The 20,656-nt window shown below is 41.3% G+C and overlaps 2 protein-coding genes across 2 annotated transcripts; one reads left to right on the forward strand and one right to left on the reverse strand.

The window, feature by feature from the left end:
• Window positions 1-355: 355 nt before the first annotated feature.
• Window positions 356-10,190, forward strand: kat2b (K(lysine) acetyltransferase 2B). Its single transcript, XM_030740967.1, has 18 exons — window positions 356-655; window positions 1,557-1,683; window positions 1,779-1,924; window positions 2,023-2,109; window positions 2,231-2,412; window positions 2,503-2,694; window positions 2,855-2,958; window positions 3,076-3,201; window positions 4,216-4,349; window positions 5,537-5,745; window positions 5,839-5,965; window positions 6,065-6,175; window positions 6,433-6,576; window positions 6,668-6,782; window positions 8,051-8,081; window positions 8,270-8,333; window positions 8,427-8,511; window positions 8,897-10,190. The coding sequence occupies exons 1-18, from the start codon at window positions 455-457 to the stop codon at window positions 9,088-9,090; spliced, it is 2,379 nt and encodes a 792-aa protein (XP_030596827.1). The 5' UTR covers window positions 356-454; the 3' UTR covers window positions 9,091-10,190.
• A 481-nt stretch (window positions 10,191-10,671) lies between these two features.
• LOC115788077 (shugoshin 1-like) lies at window positions 10,672-18,486 on the reverse strand. The gene is given in 10 exon segments (XM_030740970.1): window positions 10,672-11,084; window positions 11,194-11,344; window positions 11,578-11,748; window positions 12,469-12,600; window positions 12,728-13,276; window positions 13,279-13,572; window positions 14,005-14,069; window positions 14,168-14,211; window positions 15,921-16,129; window positions 18,032-18,486. Coding segments are annotated over 10 exon segments (1,920 nt in total). The 5' UTR covers window positions 18,177-18,486; the 3' UTR covers window positions 10,672-10,924.
• Between the last annotated feature and the right edge of the window lie 2,170 nt (window positions 18,487-20,656).

Raw genomic sequence — 20,656 nt, forward strand, 5'->3', positions numbered from 1 at the left:
ATCAGTCCTGAACTTTAACCTTTTCTTTATTTGGCTATGAACTACGGATTTCCGTATTTTTACTGGTATGAGGTGAAAATAATTTTAATTGTCTATAAATTTTTCTAAATAGTGCTGCTATTGCTTTCAGTAATTCTTCGGTATCTTATGAAATCACTGCGCTTGATTTAGTCACCTGTGCCTGACTGAAGGGTACGACTCCACATTTTTCCCTTCCACCACATTTTGACCTTGAAATTCTGCTACAAATGGTTGCATTTTGTGACCTCTCCTCTTAGAATTGTTGTGGAGTTGGCCTATCCCATGAAGGTCCCCTAGCGGAGGAAAATGGGCCTACAGTGAGAAATTGAAAATAAGGATGAGCGCCATGTCTGATCCTCCGTTTGTGGAATAGAGCGGACGGCGCAGCAAATATTCCCCGGGCCGGCGGTCCCTTCGGGTTTCGGTGCGAATCATGGCCGACAGCGCTGGGATTCAGCAAGGTTCGCCAGCCATCGGAGCCGCGGGCCTGGTTCCGGCCGCTCCTGGAGCCGGAGGCACGGAGGGCTCAGGCGCCGCTGGAGGATCCGCACGTATCGCCGTGAAGAAGGCACAACTACGCTCCTCGCCTCGGCCAAAAAAACTGGAAAAACTCGGAGTGTATTCATCCTGCAAAGTATGCTGCATTTGCAAATAACAGAGTTTTGAACCGGGGTAGTTTTGAGGGCTTATTCTGAATATGGTGTATTTCCTGGGCTTGGTTGCAATAGTTTTCAAAATGCAAGCGCAGCAAAGGAAGCCATTGCCGCACTTGAGTTTCTTTTTTTTTTTCTTTTGCATGCACGAACCAGTTACTGAAGAGGTAATACAACAACAGCAACAAAAAAATCTTGATACGTTAAGTGTTATTTTTACACCTGGACTTTTCAGCAGGGGCCTTCCAGCTGCATGCTGTTACTGTTTCTGTCAAGGTGGGGGGTTGGTGAACGTAAACATTGGCTTGGCGCTGGTTTGGGGAGTAGCTGACTGTGTGCACAAGGTCTGGATACTAGTGTGTGTCTGTGTGTGTTCGTGCGCGGTTTCGTGTTTCCACTGGAAATTTCACAGCGTCCCCGTGCCGTCCGTCATAAGCACGGTGATAAACAGAGAGGAGTTTATTGGGCTTATGCAGCGTATGATCCGCAGAGAGGGATGGGGTCTTTGTTTTGACAGGGTGACAGCTGCTGGGGGGGGCGGAGTTTGTTGTTGTTTCAGGGCGCATGCTCAGTACAGCACCTTCAGCTGATTGTGACAAGCCTCCTCTCCCCGCCTCTTGTTACTGTAAAAAGTCAGGCCTAACTTCCCTTCATTAACCCGAGCGACCCTGGAAAGGCTTTAAAACCGCTGTCTAAGACCGGGTGGATACGGTTTACTTTTGAGACGCTGATGTGAAATAATAATAAAAAAGTTTAACAAGTTGCATAGTTTCCCTTAAGTGTAATCTGCCTCAGTTTAAGCTGCACAGAGAAAGCTGTTCATTTAATATAAATTTTGCTGTTTGTCCCTGCTTGCACTAATCTCATCTCTACTTTTCACAGGCTGAAGGAGCCTGTAAGTGCAATGGCTGGAAAAGTCAGAACCCCCCTCCTACACCTCCTCAAACGGAGCAGCAGTCCAACGCCGTCAACCTCCAGGAGCCCTGTCGGAGCTGCTCTCACACTTTGGGTAAGACAGCATGCCCGCCAGAGAAGCTGCATCAGAAAATAATACCAAGAAGGTATAAATTAGATGAATTTCATTGGCTGATTTCTTCTTTCCAGGTGATCATGTGACCCATCTAGAAAATGTTTCAGAGGAGGAAATGAACAGACTTCTTGGTATTGTTCTGGATGTTGAGTATCTGTACACGTGCATTCACAAAGAGGAGGATGCTGACACTAAACAAGTCTACTTTTCCCTCTTCAAAGTAATTTCATGCCTTTACAGTCAATTTGAAACAATGCAGAGTCTTCAGATCTCAATCACTTCAGGTGAACACGCTTTTTTTTTTTTTTCTGTTGTCAGCTGCTGAGGAAATCCATCCTACAGATGGGTAAACCGATGTTAGAAGCACAGGAGAGTCCGCCGTTTGAGAAGCCCAGCATCGAACAGGTCTGTATTTGGATGAGCTGCAAAAGAAGAGCAACCCTCCAGTCCTCAGAATCTTTCATCTTCGAATCTTTATCCGAAATTTTATATATTTATTCTTTCTTCCCACATGTTTCACAAATAGGGGGTGAACAATTTTGTCCAATACAAATTCAGCCACCTTCCATCTAAGGAACGCCAAACCATAATGGAGCTGGCTAAGATGTTTCTCAACCAGATCAACTACTGGCAGCTGGAAACGCCCTCTCAAAGACGCCAAAGGGTGCCCAACGATGATGCGGCTGGATACAAAGTCAACTACACCAGGTAGCAGCGTAAATGGATATCCTGTGCCTGCCTGTGAGGCACCAGTACAATTTTGTGCTTTAAGATATTTCTGGGATATGCTTGTTACAGATGGCTCTGCTACTGCAATGTGCCTCAGTTCTGTGACAGCCTCCCCCGCTACGAGACCACTCAGATCTTCGGGCGCACGCTTTTGCGCTCTGTCTTCACCGTGATGAGGAAACAGCTGCTGGAGCAGGCCAGACAGGAGAAGGACAAGCTTCCTCCTGAGAAACGCACACTCATTCTTACACACTTTCCCAAGTAAGAGATACAGAAGACTCACGTGCAGTTAAACACACAAATACTCGTAGATGCACTCTAGGATGTACTTCACACGCTCAGCATCAAACCATACTGTAGCAACATAGTTGACTGCTTGTTTTAATCTAGTTAAGTAGTTGTTGTTGATTTCTCTGCTCAGGTTCTTGTCCATGCTGGAGGAGGAGGTTTACAGTCACAGCTCTCCGATCTGGAGCCAAGACTTCTTGGCAGGAGCGGCAGGAGGGCAGATTCCTATCCACCCAGGTGACATGTTCTGCCACACACCCTCACAGATACACCTTTCAAGATGATGCTTGTTTTTTAAGAAGAGGCTTAAACATATGGCCAAATAAATTCATTTCCCTCCATGTTTTTTTGTAGTTATCAGTGCTCCTTCAGTGGCCAGGCCACTGTACTACAGCACCAGTCCTGTGTCAGTGGACCCATCCACCTGTGGGAGTGTCAGTCCTGCCAGGAAGGCAGTTTCTGTACTGGAGCCAAACCCAGGTATTACAGACAAACCTGTTATTACTCATGAGGTTTCAGTTAAGCCAATTACATGACAGTACAGAAACAAACAATGTGGACCTGAACAAAGTCAACCTGGTGTTCCACATTTAAAAGTGGAATGGTTTCTACTTTTAAACAAGATTACTCAAGTTTTCTTTTGAAATGGAATCTCCAAACCTGGCAGCACATTTACATAAACCTGTTTAAAGTGCTGCTTCAAAGATCTGTCATCATACAGAGGTGAAGTACACCCCAGAGCTGCTTCTTACAAGCTAAGCACCCATATGTAGCAAATGAAAACTGAAGATAGTAAGCTGACTTCAAATGTTGATAACTTGTTTACCAACTATTCCAACAATACCATATCACCCCAATAAAGTGCTTTGCTCTTGAACTGCAGTTTTACTTGTGGTTCCTAAGGTATTTAAAAGTAGAATGAAAGGCAGAGCCTTCAGCTTCAGCCCTCATCTGTGGAACCAGCTCCCAGTTTGAATTTGGGAGACAGACGCCCTCTCTGCTTTTAAGATTAGGCTTAAAACTTTCCTCTTTGATAAAGCTTATAGTTAGGACTGGATCAGGTGACCCTGAACCCTCCCTTAGTTACATTGCATTAAGCCTAGGCTACTGGAGGCTTCCCATTATGCACTGAGCATTTTTTCTCTACTCACCTTTTTTCACTCTGTGTGTTTATACAGCACTTTGCATTTAACCATTAGTTATTATTAATTTCTGGCTCTCTTCCATGGTATATCTTTTGTCCTTCCCATTGTCGGCAAGTGGTTGCTCATAGGGTTTCGTCTGATTTTGGGGGTTTTCTCTAATATTTTAAGGTCTTTACCTTATAATATAAAGCACCTTGAAGTGACTTTTGCTGCAATTTAGCACTATATAAATCAAACTGAACTGAACTGTTTGGGTTTATACTGATCAGCTGGTGAGTAGGTATAAAGGAGATGTTTGAGTATGATTATAATGAGTGCTTTCCCCCTCTCTCTCTGTACATTTTCCCAGTTGGAGAAAAGCGTAAACCCTCTGAGCCTCTTTCCCATGAGGAAAACAAGAGACCCAGGGTGGTTGGCGACATCCCCATGGACCTCATCAACGAAGTCATGGCCACTATCACTGATCCTGCCGCCATTCCAGAGGTAAGCAGCTATTGGTTATTCTTAGCGAGGTGCCCAATTAGAGGGAAGTGAATTTACTCTTCATATGAAAAGTGATAGTTTGGGCCAAAATTCAGCGATAAGAAGAACTCTGTCTCAGTGACTTAAGGGTGGTACAGAAAACAGATTTACAGACATCCAACAGATTTTTAACTCATAATCGGCCAGGCACAGAGTTACTTCTTAAGGTGAGATCTGAACAGGCATGGGTTGAAAACTGAAATGCTGCATACTGTGCACTTAAAAGAAACAAAGGCGGCATAAGGGATTGAGAGTAACAACTAGCTTTGAATGCAACCAAAATAAAAAAATGAACTGAACTGACTGAAAATATCCCTTTTAACTGGCATTTCTGCCATTTCTGTATTTATAACCCCCTTAAAAGATGCTTGTCAGAAACTATCCAAGTGCTTGTGAGACCTGATCATTTCCACACTCTCTTCATATATAATGCTCCTTGTTAGATTATCTTTGTCATATCTAAAACTTCACCGTAAGCTTCATCTGAATTCTGAAACAAACTACAGTGCAGTGTCATCTACAAATGGGATAAGCTAACGGCCCTTCTTCCAGGTTCTCCAGCTGTTGCTGTACGTGACAAAAAGTAAACGTGATAAGACACCTTTAGGGTGAGTTTCTGATACAGTCGTTATCGTGAAACCTTTTTGTCTGTCAGTCAGAACATCTCAAATCTGTAAATCATGTTAAGGCAAACAAAAATGTCCTGTGCTGTCTCCTTAAGTTGTTTTGGGTTACTCGTAGTGTCTTTGGAACTGGCATCACATGTGATGCTTTTACATTTTGGCTTGGATTTTTAAAGATATAAGAAGGCACTGCAGATTTGCTCAAGGCAGTTATATAATGTCCACATATCTCATCCAGACCTGGAGCCCTTATCAGACTTTACAGAATGACATTTTTCAAAACAAGAGAAAAAAGAATTAAAGTCATTAGATATTTCTAAATCTTGTCATGCTTCCAGCCTAATGATTTTCCTGTCGGTGTCAGGTCTCGTGTTAATTGGTCTTTATCTTTTTCCAACCATAATGTCTTCTGTAACTTTTTAAAATAGCGACTGTACAAAATGTTCAAGTCCCGGTAGTGCTATCCTCTGCACATCACAGCAAAGGTGGGACCAGGATTTATTTAACACCTTCCTTTCTGTGCAGACCAGCCTGTTATCAGCTCACTCTGCACGTGACGAAGCCGCGCGCCTGGAGGAGCGCAGGGGGGTGATTGAATTCCACGTCATTGGGAATTCCCTAAACCAGAAGCCCAATAAGAGGATCTTGATGTGGCTCGTTGGCCTTCAGAATGTGTTCTCCCATCAGCTTCCCCGCATGCCCAAGGAGTACATCACACGGCTGGTGTTTGATCCGTGAGTGTAACTCTACCTCATCGTCACGCGTTAGGTCCGGAAGTGTTGCATAAGCACATTGTGACTTTAAAATTCCTCTTTTTTTCCTGGCAGGAAGCACAAGACACTTTCACTGATCAAGGACGGGAGAGTGATTGGAGGGATCTGCTTCCGGATGTTTCCATCGCAAGGCTTCACAGAGATTGTCTTTTGTGCCGTCACCTCCAACGAACAGGTCAAGGTGAGAGCGCTCCCTGCTTTATTTCTCAGCTTGGTGGGTGTTTAATTATATCTGGGTGGCCGGTTCTAACCTTTACCTGGTTTGACTGTGTGGTTACAGGGTTATGGAACACATTTGATGAACCACCTGAAAGAATATCACATAAAGCATGAAATCCTCAATTTTCTCACTTATGCTGATGAATATGCCATTGGGTACTTCAAGAAACAGGTAACATGGCTATTGAAGTATCCTAATTGTCCTGACTCTAGTTTGTAACCAAATCTATTTTACATTATTGGCAAATATAACAGAAAAAAATTAAGTAATAATAAAAATAAAAATTAGTTATTAAACTATGGTGATTTCTGCTTCTTGGACTTGATCAAATATAATAAATACATTTTTTAATGAAAACACATGAGATGCATGCTTTCATTTCTTTGTAACAGCTTCAAGATAACAGATGATCTCCTCTTCCCTATCAGGGTTTCTCAAAAGACATCAAGGTACCCAAGTCCAAGTATGTGGGCTACATCAAGGATTATGAGGGAGCCACGCTCATGGGCTGTGAACTCAACCCCAGCATCCCCTACACAGAGTTCTCTGTCATCATCAAGAAGCAGAAAGAGGTATGTGAGTGAATTTTAAATGAACTCTGTAACATTTAATCTACATGTGTCTTTCTGTCCCTGCAACTAAGTATCTTTTCTCATCCTTAAGATAATCAAGAAGCTGATTGAGAGGAAACAGGCTCAGATCAGAAAAGTCTATCCAGGGCTGTCCTGTTTTAAGGATGGAGTCCGGCAGATTCCCATTGAGAGCATTCCTGGCATACGTATGTTATTCACTTTTAGTGTTGGTAACCTTTGCTTTTAAAAATAGCTTGCTATATTAAAAGATTACTGACATTAAAATGTAATGGGTGATTTACAGCATTAAATACTGGTAAAATTAGAGCACCTTCACCAAAAATAAATATATGCTGTGCAATTAACTTTTGGTTATATTGTTCACAGGACCTTACTGTACATCTACCTCTGAGTGTACTAACTTTACCTCATTCCCTACCAGTCAAGGACTAGGACCAGGATGTGTGAATGCATGATTTAGTAATGATATTCATTTTTTTATTTGTTTTGTGGCAACAAAGCAAACAGGAGAATATGTGGTTGGAAGGATGTAGCTTTCAGGTTTGAAAACTGATGCCCGGTACTTTAAACCTGCATTCTTTCTAATGACTAGCAGGGGGTGGATGCTGGTTGCAGAAAGAAGTTAGATTGTATAGAAGTTTATGGGAAAATAATCCTAATTCTCCCAGAATCTGACTTCAAGAAACACTTTCCTGATAACTTGGTGATCTCACTCGTGACTTAGTGAAGTCACTGCTGTATGGCTACTCCACATACATCTTTTAGGCTGCAGTTACACTAGAAAAACAGCGGTTAGAGACCACAGTGCACCCAAAATTATTTGCAGTCAGCTTGCTATGTCCTTGTCTTTGAAGTGGCTGCTTTGAAGCTGGGGACCAAATCTGAGACCACTCTGTCAGTTGTCATCTTCATACTTTGGTGAATCAAGGTGGTGATAAAATGGCAATAAGAAAGAGTCAGTCTGCTGTCAGTTTTGATTGAACATGCAAGCTCTTTGAAATAAATTGCCCTATTAGATTTGGAACAGAAATTCAGAAATGCTTCCACAAGACAGCGATTAAACAGTGAAATGACATTAGGCACTCAGCAGGATTACTTTTATAGTTGAATTATTGGCAACCAGTTGGCATAGAGCCTGCTATTGCAAAGACATGTTTGCGCCTGGGCGCCTCTTGGGTGAGGTATTCGGGAGGAGGCCCCGGGGCAGACCCAGGACTCACCAACCGTTTTTTGTGGTTGCATGAAGGTTTCTGACCTATTTCTGCTCTAGTGTGTCTGAGGCCTTCTGCAGACTGTTACTGGTTACAACAAAAAGTAATCTAATTACTCTACAGTTACTTTGTTGCACATTAATTCAGGCACTGCACGTAACAATGTAGCTCTTATATTCATAATGATCTTACCTTATTTGAGTGTAATAATAATACTTATACTAGTTTCTTTACATCAACAGGTGAAACTGGCTGGAAGCCTGTGGGCAAAGGGTAAGTTGCTCCACCAACAACATGGTTACTGTATTCCCCATATTGGCAGGAATCATATCTTAGATCACTTTTGTCAGCAATGACACACTCAGACATTTTCTCAGGCCTTCAGAAATGTGCTTGCAAAAATAGCACACATGGTCGTGTGGAAAGTTTTAATATGTTTTCTGCCACTTCTCACAATTCAGGAAGGAACTGAAGGACCCCGATCAATTGTATAGCACCTTGAAAACCATCCTCCAACATGTGAAGGTAAGGGATAGACACATATAGTGTTCTCTACATCTGACACACACATACAAGGACACACGATTTTCTTAACAAGACTGTTTTTTTGTATTTTAGAGTCACCAGAATGCCTGGCCTTTCATGGAGCCTGTGAAGAAAACAGAAGCACCTGGGTACTACCAAGTCATACGCTTCCCCATGGGTATGTGTGCTAACGACCACAGCTGTCTTAAAGAGGAGGAGACGAGTTAAAGTTGAATTAACAATAGTAACTAATGAAAGAGAATGACACAAAACATGCCTGCCGGGTGAAAGAAGCATCCCCTGAAGGAAAGCTCTGCACTCTGTCAACCATGTTCTGTATGTCTCAGAATAATTATTTGTTTGCACTGGTCATTGCATACATGTACATATTTTTGCACATCAGCAAAAAGGCTTTTACTGTTACTATTCAGCTGGTATCAAAACATGAAGTGTGTGTGTGTGTGTGTGTGTTAAATGTAGATCTGGGTTTATCCATACTGCCATTCAGCCACTGAGAGGTCTCATGATTCAGATTCACAGATTTCACATTTTTTTCCTCACAGACCTCAAGACTATGAGCGAGCGTCTAAAGAGCCGGTACTACACCACACGCAAGCTTTTTATGGCTGACATGCAGCGAATCTTCACAAACTGTCGTGAATACAACCCTCCAGAGAGCGAGTACTACAAGTGTGCCAACTTACTGGAGAAATTCTTCTACACTAAGATCAAAGAGGCAGGCCTAATCGAAAAGTAGATGAGAGGAAGACGTTTCTCTTTACCTTGACAAGGATGAGTGAGTCCTGAGACAAAGGACGAACATTTTAGGTATTACAAAAGACAAGCAAAGGACAGGACTACTGATTCTGGAACAGATGGGTTTCAGAAACATATCCTAATGTAAAAGGTGCAAACGGGTCTTGGATGAACACTCTTGTAATGTTTGATGCATGCTGGAACAGACCCTAAATAAGTAGCTTAGACTACCCTGAAAGATAGGTAATGAGGGAAGGCCTCATTTAAGAACTGCAAGACTGTTTCTATTTTCAAACAAAAGCAGTGTTTTTTGTATTTTACCATGTGTCTCAGAGGCCCATGGAAAGAAAGGACAGCAGTAGTAGAACATATTAAGCAGGGCAGTTATTGTTTGTGTGCTGAAAGCACCATATAATGACAGCTGATCAGAGATTAACCACCCATCTTACTTAATCTTTGTTTTCATACTGCCTTTTCAGTGTCTGCCTCCTCCTCTCAGTTGACTCAGGTAGAGGTGTCATGAGAAATTGCCACGTGTGGTGGATTAGTGTTACATACGAGGAAGGGGACTGAGAGTCCACGTTTTCCTGTGTATAACTATTCTTGTGAGCACGTATGACATTAATGAGGTCAAAGTTTGTCTGTGAAGAGTTCATCCTGCCAAAAGAGGAATACATACTTTAAATTTGTACAGATTTTACTGAATTTGAAGCACTTATACCCCACTGTATAGTTTAAATGTGTATATAAAACATATATTTTCTTTCCCAGAACTGAAAAAGGAAAAAAAAAAAAAGTCTTGTTTTCATCATGCCACATAGGGCAGTTTTGATTATTGAAATGCACTTTTATTTTTCCAAGTATTAGTTAACACGAACGAGAGTATCTCCTTTCCTTCAGAATTTGTTTTGCATATAAATTACACTGTTGACTAAGGACTAATTTAATTATCTAGAGTATATTCTTATTTATGTGCTGTAATTTAGAAGAATTATACTTAAGACAAGGTCTTAATTTATTATTTCTTATTTTTGTCTGGCAGATGGAGATTGATAACTTTATACTTTGGAGATAAATGAAAAGATTGTGCAATACTATGTACTTTTACTGTTTTGTAAAAAGGTGTTTGTACTTTTCAATCTTTAGAAAAAAATACCTTTTGTAATGTCTGGAGAAATTATTTCATGCTCTTTCTACAGTTGGTTTTAATGACATAGTATTAGCCTATTTTATAGACTGAATAAAACAGAAGTGAGACTCATTTTGTGCCTGTGATTTTTCCAACACAAAGACTTCCTGGTCTTAATTGGGTTCAGCTGCAAACACAGACGAGCCTTTCAGGCCCAACAAAGGAAACCAGGCTGATGAGAACCATACTGTAAATGTTTGCATGCCAACGCTCATCTGCAATTACACAAGATTAAAATTAATGTCCAGACCCAATCGATTTGAGCCTAACCTGTGTTCAGATATTAGCCTGTCACAATGATATGTAATAACTCATATATGAAGCAGCAGAGAATATGAAGGAAAGTTTATTTTCATAGAGTAGAAGAAGTAAAAAAAAAAAAAGAACTTGTTAAAGATTTAATAATGAACAGAATTTGGAAAATGGCAAAATTAGGATTTTAGGAAAATGCTAGCACTACGTTTACCTAGAGCCAAAGAATAGAAATGGAAGACAAAGATTAAAAAATACATAAATTTAAAAATTATCACAGTTGTTCATTATCACAAACATTGACAGTGATTAAAAAAAATGTCACGTCTACCTAAAAACACTTCAAAGTCAGCCAACACTGAAAGCTTAGAGGGTACAGATATGGCAGCATCTTTCAGCGACACCCAAAAAAAGGCTCGTTGTACTTCTCAAACGGCTGCTGTCCGCCCATTGAATTCCTTGGTTTTTGCACAGACCTCCTGCCAGACTTCTGCTTGAACACTGGCGAGCAGAGGAACTGCACGTCTGTGAATTTGTCTCCTCGCCGAAGTTTTCTGTTGCAGTGTGAAGATAAATGTTGAGCTTTCTTGCAGTAACCAAAAATAAATAAATAAAATGCAGTCAACCACATGCAGTAGGAGCAGCAATAGTATTATAGCTTACGCGTGCAGCGAGGGTTCCTTATAGTCAACCACCATGGTGCAGCGCCGCTTGCGAATGGGAACATGGGTGGAGCATCGGTAGGCTGCGGGGGACAGATTGGTCACATCACACAGACTCAAGCCCCGCCCTGCTGTCGTTACACCAAGCCCACCTGCAGAAACGTGAAGGAAGACGTGAACGGCGAGAAAGAAAAAGGAAACAGGAGCTGCGTGAATTCATACACCAGTGCAAAAAAGTAATTTAAAAAAAAAGGTAATTCAGCCAACCCTTGTGCTCAAAGATGTTTGTGACAAAAAGACTTTTATCAGAAAGAGAATATTTTCACAGTGATAGTAACATGTAAAATGGACATGCAGTTTTGGGCTGAATCATGTAACTGCTTACGTTTCTTGCACGATTTGAGCCTCTGTGGAGTTGGGTGGGGTAAATGAGGTGGAGCTTCAGAGGAGGAATCTCCAAAATTGGACAGGACATTGTCTATTCTCATCATCTCAGCTTCAACCAGAGGGCTGACAGGAAGCAAACAGTCATTCTCCATTCCCTCCCCACGAGGCTCTGGAACACCAGAACGAAACATACACAAGTGATGAAATCAGCAAAAAAGAGACACACAGGCCAAAAAATCTATTCAACGAGTTTGTAAGCAACTGTTTTAGGTCACATTACTAGCTTATATACTAACAGTAAGAAAAGTCATTAACAATATAAAGGGCAAAAGACTGAAAGAAAGTCGTCGCCCCTTTAAGAAGCTGCTTTACAATGTACATCAATGTACATCTGCTCCACATTTTCTTGGAGGTCTCTGTTATGTGAATGCTATTATACAATAATAGCATATACTGTTACGTAGTGAAGGCTTCTGCAATCATGACGGACGCTCCGATGTCTTTTTCTGAACGGTTAAAGTTCAGTTTTTATTAACGAGCAAGGAGCAACAGTTGAACAACAGAACAGATGATCGTATCCTAGCAACAACAAACATCAGCTGACAAGATAACGGCACAGACAAACCCGATCCTGTTAGTAACTCTTCAAAATAAGACTCTTCCTTCTTCAAAATAAATCATACTTGCCACTTAAAAACATTTCACTTTACCTTGTGTAATTATGTACAATCATGTTAAATTCAGTGAATATTAATAATCAAATAAATTATACTTAACAACACACACAAGTCACAACATATACAAAGTAGAATAGACTAGACTAGAATAGAATAGAATGCATTTATTTGTCATACACATTGTACAGTGAGATTGGAAAGTAAATGCGTACCTTGATAATTTTCATGTTCCATCTTTACAGGGTCAGGGCTGTTAGAGAAGCTAGAATCAGGTGACTGATTGAGGCGACTTGCTGTGTCTTCAGACCCTGTAGTCTTGGGACTTGCCACTTCATCTCTGAAGACTACAAAATAATACCAGACAGTGTTTCATTTTATAAAAAAAACAAAAAAAAACAAAAGAGATTAACTACAAATTAAATATGAAACTGAAGTTGAGAATAAAAAAAACAAACAAACTGAAATGCTCACCAGAGATCTCCCGTTTTGGAGGGACGTTTTCTGTCTGTTTGAATACGTTAGAGGGCCGGCCTCTACGAGTGGTGACGACCTTGGTCTTCTCAGGAGAAGGCAGCCTCCGTCTGGTCTTGTGAGGAACATAAAGGCTGTCTTCCGATTCAGAAGACGGTGACGAGGAGCTGGATTCACTCTGTTTGGAAATCATAGGTGAAGCTTCAGTCTGAGCCTGTCCCGTTTCTTGAGCTTCCTCACTTAAGGCTGGCTGATTGTCCTCTGCCTTGGCCCTGAAAGGCGTGACGTGGACGGTCTCTTCACAGTCAAAATCAAACGTGTCATTAAATCCCAGTGAACTGTTGAGTTTATTGCCCTGTGCTGGAGGTGCTGCTTTGGCCCGTGTGGCTGACCGGTCCCTACTCTTTGACCTAGCTCTGGGTTTGGTATTCTCCCATGGTTTCTTTAATGGGGCGCGTTCTGGTTTGCGGCCTCTCTCAGGATTTTGTAAAGCCTGTTCTGGTTTGGAGGACTGCTGCTGGGCCTGTTTCCTGCTGGGCTGTTGTCTGCTTTTTTGGGCTGCAGTGGTTCAGGAGTAGAGTGCTGTAACTCCTCAGTGAAACCTGGGTCTGCCATCTCTGGTTGCTGTCCTTTTTGCAATTGATTTTGATTTTCACTGTCACTGTGAATAGGACTTGGGATCCAAGCCCCAAAGCCAGCATTTGGGGCCTTCCTCACTCAGATCCTCTGTTCTCGAAAACGCTCAGACCTCCTCCTATTTTTATCTGTGCACTGACGCCGCACCCCTACTGTAGATGGCAAGGTAAAGTGTTTCTCACACTGAAGATCCTCACTCTTTTTGGGGGCTGAGGATCTATGAAGAAAATCACAAAAATAAAATTTTTTAATAATTATAACATCTTGATTTTCACAGTTTCACTGTTTTATGATTAAGATCAATTCTAATGTCAGGAGATGAAGACTAAGACATTGTCTGAAGTTGCTCTTATTCACCTGTAGCAGACAGATATTCATACAAGCACTTCTTTCTACAGCAAGTGTGTTTTATCTAACAGACGGCTGCATCGAAGAGCAACTCGGGGTTCAGTATCTTACCCAAGGATACTTTGGCATGCAGACTGGAGCAGCCAGGGACAGAACTACCAACCGTCTGATTAGTAGGTAACCTGCCCCCCCCCCCCCCCCCCCCCCCCCCCCCCCCCCGAGCTAGAACCACCCCTTAATATGTTGGTGTATTAAAAAAATATATCTGATCTGCAATATATCATGGATAATACCTGCACAAATCGGTGAAGTTTCACACAAGATGTGCTCATCCAGGTTCTTGCTCGTCCGCTTTCTTCTGTAAATTGATATGAAGCAAATCCCAAAAATTTCACTCAGCATAAAGGATATGACCATTTCTTTTTTAAAGTGACAGTTATCAGTTAAAAATCTTACCTAACTGAATTCATGTGGTGTTGAGCATCAGCAGCAGGTTTAGTCTATACAACAAACAAATAATTTAAATTTTTTCTTGACTACGGCAGGCAGCGTCTTAAAATAATTCATATGGTCTATCGAAAACTTAGGCAGAGGTGGCAAAAGTACTGACATTCTGTACTTAAGTAGAAGTACAAGTACTTATGTTAAAAATACTTTAGTAAAAGTCGAAGTACTGGTTCAACTTCTCTACTTAAGTAAAAGTAAAAAGTACAGGCTCTGAAATGTACTCAAAGTAAGAAAGTAAAGTAGTTCTTTGGAGGATGTTTCTACCTGCTGTTTTTGTGTAAAATTAACCGAACCTCGTTATATATTATTGTAATAATTAAAATAATATTACATGAGAATAGAAACATTATTCCAATCTAAATTTTAATCCTAATGAATGCACTCAGCTTGAATCTGTTACGTAGGACACAAACTGTTAAGGGAATTTAAACCCAGTTCTATTCTCTGTGTCCTCCATAGTAGAGGGTGGTTGTGTCTCCACCTAAACACCAACATGAGGATACTCAGGGGTTACAGTGGGATTCAGAAGGTGGAGGAACCCTAAGATCAGCTGTAGTGGCTCTGCATGGGGAGAAGAATCACAACTTTCTATTGTAGCTGCAGTAAATGATGTTGGTGTGCAGGCTGTGATCAGCTGACCTGCTGCTGCTGCTGCTCTGAGGTTTACTGCTCTGTGTGGATGTACTGAACTCACAAAGATGTAACCCAGTATTTCACAGCTATCTGAGCTGATCTCCATCCCTACACTGACAGCATACAGGCTGTAGAAAATGTTGGATTCAGTGAATGAAATCTCAGCATCAGCAGCTTTGATTCAAACTCATCTCTGCTGCACTGATGTAACTCTGACCATGAACACAAACACTGTGCTCCAGTCCAACACAGAGCTTTACTGTAAATACAGTACAACAAGCTAACCTGTTTGTTACACACTAAACTGCAGTATTTCCATACAATCTTTGAATCAACGTCAGCATACTTCAGTTTATTTTCCAGTCCTTACCTTTAATTCTAACCTCTTCTTCCTCTCCTGTCCCTTTCTCCATCTCTGAGTGAACTTCTCTCTCTTTGCTCTCCCTGAAATACAGCAGCTCTTCTTTTAGCTAGCAGACACACTGTGTGACAAACTGCACACACTTTGTGTGTTTGCTGATATTGTTGAGCATTTAGAAACGTTGCATTTACCTGCCACACGTTACTCCCTTCATGCTCGCTCCTCTTCAGTAGCGCTAGCTAAGCTGTTTATGTGCCGCAGCCGCAACTTACAGACTCGGTCCGGCCCGATTATAGCGCTATAAAGGATAGATTAATTATACGGGTTTGTGTATTTAATCCCTTTGTATGAGATAAGCCCCGATGATGAAGGATACGCCAGTACGATTGTCTCTTATGTTATTATTCTTCCTCCGTTTAGGCTCAGATCGTTTGATGACTGACGGCGCACTGACCGGAAATGCAAACTTCTTCTGACGTGTTAAAAGTAACGAGTCTGTTTGAAAATGTAAGAAGTAGAAAGTACAGATACTTGTGTAAAAATGTAGGGAGTAAAGTAAAAAGTACTCAGAAAAATAAATACTTAAGTAAAGTACAGATACCTGAAAAATCTACTTAAGTACAGTAACGAAGTATTTGTACTTCGTTACTTCCCACCTCTGAACTTAGGACATCCTAAAATTAAAAACGTTGACAGCTGACAGTGTACCTCTGAAGCACTCGCTGCCAGAGCTTCCTGCTCTTTCAGCTTCCTCTTGAGCAGAAGCAGGTGAAGGAACAGGGCCTGCTGCTCTCTTTTCAGCTGCAGGATCACTGCATTGGCCTGCCTCACTTTCTCCTTTTCAGCTTGCAGGGCCACAGCCAGCGCCTTGTTGTTCAGCTGCACGCCCTTGAGGATGGTGTGAGTGGAGTTAGTCCCTGAGGGGAAGAAAAAAAAAATGAAATTAACATATTAGCATTGCCTGTAAATGCCATTAATTATCAGTACATACCATTCCACAACAGAGTGTGAATATACTGCCTCACAGTGTGGCATGCTGGCTGCTTCACTGCTGACAAAAAAAAAAAAAAAAAAAAACTCGAACGGAGGTCATCAACACAGCCCAAGAGATCCTTGGCTGCCCCCTTCCCTCTCCTCCCTCTCTCTAAGACATAACATTCCTAATGGATTCATATTATATTTATTTTATGTTACTTATTATACTTTACACTAATGTCAGAAAGCTTTACTTGTGCAGCTGCAAACTGAAAATCAGCTAACTTTGGCACTTGATGCTTAAGCTACTGATTTGATAATACATGCAAGCAGTTCTTTGTGGTGTGCTTAAATATTTAATTCATAAACAGCCTTATGGTGCTCTTATTTAAGCTTTCTTTAATCGTAAATGCAGGCATGTAGCTTAACCTTGATGCACCAAGCTGGAGTAGCACTTCCAGGCTTGTTATAGTTTGATTACAATGACAATAAAGGAGGTGGATTATGTCCACCGATTTTCCCCAGTCTACAATGCTGTCCTGATCTCCCTTCCCAGGCACTTCAAACCATTCACACCTTTTTTTTTCAGGTGACCTCAAAAGGTCACTTGATAGCAGAGGTGGCAAAAGTACAGACATGTACTTAAGTAGAAGTACAAATACTTGTGTAAAAAACACTCAGGTGAATGTTGAAGTATTGGTTCAACTTCTTTACTCAAGTAATAATGAAAAATTACAGGCTCTGAAATGTACTCAAAGTAAGAAAGTAAAAGTAGCTCTTGGGAGGACATTTCTACCAGCTATTTTTGTGTAAAGCTAACTGAACCTGCTATAGTCATATAATAATATAAAATAATATTACATGAGAATACAAATGTTATTCTAATCTAAATTTTAACCCTAAGGAATGAATGAATCTACTCAGCTAGAATCTGTTATGTAGGACACAAGCAGTGAAAGGTCATTTAAAAACAGCTCTTTTTGTGGGAGGACCCTAAGATCAGTTGTAGTGGCTCCGCATGGGGAGAAGAATCACAATTTCTATTGTGCGCTCCAGTAAATTTTCTTAGTGTACAGGCTGTTATCAGCTGACCTGTGCTGAGCTCCTGACTCTGACCATGAACACAGCCACTGTGCACCAGTCCAACACAGAGCTGACAACCTAACCTGTTTATCTTGCACTGAACTGCAGAGCATTTTCATACAATCATTGAATTACACAAGTTAGTATACCTCAGCTTGTTTGCAGTCCTTACCCTTAAATATAACCTCTCTTCTTCCTCTCCTGTCCTCTTTCTACATCTGTACTCCATCTCTCATTCTTTTCCCTCCCTGGAAATACAGCAGCTGGACCTTTAGCTAGCAGACACACTGTGTGATAAACTGCAGACACTTTGTGTGTTTGCTGATATTTCTGGAGCATTTAGAAACGTTGCATTTAAAATTACCTGCCACAACACGTTACTCCTTTAATGCTCGCTTCTCTTCAGTAGCGCTAGGTAGCCGCTTAAGTGACTACAACTTGCGGACATCGGCACTAGGTCCGGCCCACTGTAACCCCTGATTATAGCGCTATAAATGATATATAAATTATATAATTATGCCCTTTTAATCTCTTTGAATGCGATAAGCCATGGTGATGGAGGATACCTGAAAAATTCTACTTAAGTACAGTAACCAAGTATTTGTACTTCGTTACCTCCCACCTCTGCTTGATGGAATGGGGCCAAGTCCCACTCTGGTTTCACCCCAAACCACTGATTGTAATGACCCATGCCTTCATTCTTGTTCCTAAAATAGTATGCTGTGATAGTGAACGGAAAACATAAGCTCTCATTTTCTTACCACTTGTTTTGTTTATCATCCTCGATCGTCCCCTGCTGGGGGCTGAAGCACTGGCCAGTCGTTTATTCCTCTTCTCCTTCATCCTCTCCTTTATGTCCTCCAGACTTTGCTGGAAGGACTTCTTCCGGGCCCGTTCTTTCGCCATGACTCGGGATCTGCGGTTATGCCGAAGTTTAGTACGCAATTCAAGCGCTCAACGGCGCAGCAGGACGATATATTCCGAGCAAAACAAATGGGAAGCTAAAGTTCGAGCTAACCGTTAATGTCTGCCAATTCACTAACTGCACATTGTATTCGAAAACGTTTTTTGAAACCTACCAGAATATATATTTGTGTCTCCAATACAGTCCGTTTATATACCACTCTACCAAAACACATTTACTGCTTAAAATAAGGAAGCAAAATGATTCATTTTATTGCTACCTCCGTGCTCCGAGAGCTGCCGTTCGAATTGAGAGCCGCGACTACTGATTGGTAGGAATTTGAGACGACGTCACTTCCTCTGTGTGAAACTGTTGCTCGCTAGATGGCGCAAATGCATAACAACAAACAAAGCGCGTTTCTTCCCCGAGGAGATATAATTTATTTGGTATTCATTATTCGTCTGCATATTCTGCTCGGTTGAGACCAAACAGTAATCTACCACACAGAAGTGCAATTATCTAATTATAATCCTTGGCGCTTCAGTCAGTCCCTTTTCGACCATCTCCTGCCTGTCCGCTGGAAACAAAGCAGAGAGGAAACCATGCACCACTGGGAAATAAAGCCATAGTAAACTTCTTTATTAAAAAAAAGAAAGAAAGAAAAGAAATTAGATTAAGAGCCATTCAGGATCAGGCTCATTCAGCGCCTCCAAAAAGAGTATTTATAGCCTAATTGACTGTTGGAGATAAGAGCATTCAGAGCTCAGTGGAGGGCTCAGCTGCATGTGGATGCAGCTGATAGCTGTTCATGTTAAAGCCTTCTGATAGGCACTGTTTGAGTCATATTCTTTGAGGATTTTCTGAAGCTGTCGTGGCTTGTTCGAATTAGGATTGCACAGTAGCTAAGAAAGCCAGTCAGTGATTAGATCAATGCATATTTTAAATTGAGCTAGCAAGTCTTTTTACAATCTGTTCCAGTGTTCAGGCTCCTGTCTTCTTCTTTGTGACATGGGGCCTATTATAAGCACATACCTTTATGCGCACACACACACACACACACACACACACACACACACACACACACACACACACACACACACACACACACACACACACACACACACACACCACATATACAGCTGTCTCTCTTGCAGTCACCCTGCATCCATAAGTACCATCATTAACCTTCTCAGGTTTTGCTCAATAAATGTTCCATAAATATTGGATTAGTTGGTATTACATAGTCATGAGCTCATTTAAGTCACTCGGGGGCGTCTTCCTTGGCGCGGCACAGGGAAGAAACTTGTACCTTTCTGGCATGGCACTGCAGTTTATCCATTTGGATCTTCTGTGAGTGAGGAGAATCCAAGACAGTGTCTATGCCAGCCAAGCATACTGAGGCTACAGGGGAGGTTTGGTAAAGTTTGGGTGTTGTCAGTTTCACATACTAAAAACGATTTCAGGAAGGTCTTTCAGCTGGGAAACAGGCCCCTATTTTTGGGTGACACCATGGATTATTAACAGGTGTCAACTTAGATGAATTCTCTCTCAAACATTTGGTTCTTTGTGCATTCTCAGTGGGATTATTTCCACATAACATGCATGAGGATATGTAAGTTAAGTTTAAGTTAAGTTTAGTTACAAACAAAATAAATACATTTTTTTTGCAAAAGTGCAGCTAATGTAATTTTAGTGTTGGGGAGGAACTGAGTAAGCGTAGGTAAGCCTTACAGACCTGTGGTGACTCACTGGTGTTTACTTAAAAGGTGTATTATTCTTGCTAAAAGAAAGCAAATGTTACAGCTGTTGTCTCACAGCAGGGGAAATACTGAGTGGCGTGTTTTGTGCGTGTGTGTTTTTGTGAGTCTGATTGCATTAAAGAGCAAAAGAAAAAGACAGAGAAAAAGGGAGAGGAACATATAAAGTCAGACAGATAGACAGCCAGAGGGAGTCCACGGGTTTTAGCTCAGCTTGCTTTAATGGACAAATCCATCACAGTCTTTTCATGCGGCTCCTCACTACCCACATCTCAGCAGCCTGGAGAGAAACTTATTATCACAGGTAGACGGAAAAAGATAGGAGGAAGTGATTAAAATAGAGTGAGTGCTGTGGCTGCCTGTGAAATTAGGGTACAATAAAGATAATAAAATGCAAGATGAGATGTCAGCGCATACAAATACTTTGCCTTTTTTAGTATGACAGTAGCTAGTGCAAGTCTGCCAACCTTTTGTGCTGTAATACCATTATTAATAGATCATAAATTCATCTATGTCCACTCAGGTCTCTAGCTCCTACATCCATGTCCAGACAGCCTGACTGGCCAAGGAAAACATCAGCTGTTTTTCTACCAGATGAAAAGTATTAGCTCTAATCTGTGAGCTTGCCCTTACTGGGGCCAAAAATACACAGCCCCAATTTTTAATTTGGAAAATGTGCTTATGGTGCCATAATCACAATTTATGGTAATGAAATCATAACACAG

Source organism: Archocentrus centrarchus, chromosome 11 (genome assembly GCF_007364275.1).
Source record: "Archocentrus centrarchus isolate MPI-CPG fArcCen1 chromosome 11, fArcCen1, whole genome shotgun sequence".
NCBI lineage: Eukaryota > Metazoa > Chordata > Actinopteri > Cichliformes > Cichlidae > Archocentrus > Archocentrus centrarchus.

Bases quoted from the DNA above. Each gene is read 5' to 3' on its own strand.
- kat2b (XM_030740967.1), top strand. From the start codon at position 455: ATGGCCGACAGCGCTGGGATTCAGCAAGGTTCGCCAGCCATCGGAGCC. The intron at 5,966-6,064 runs GTGAGAGCGCTC...GTGTGGTTACAG, and splicing joins CCTCCAACGAACAGGTCAAG to GGTTATGGAACACATTTGAT. The intron at 8,334-8,426 runs GTAAGGGATAGA...TTTGTATTTTAG, and splicing joins CCATCCTCCAACATGTGAAG to AGTCACCAGAATGCCTGGCC.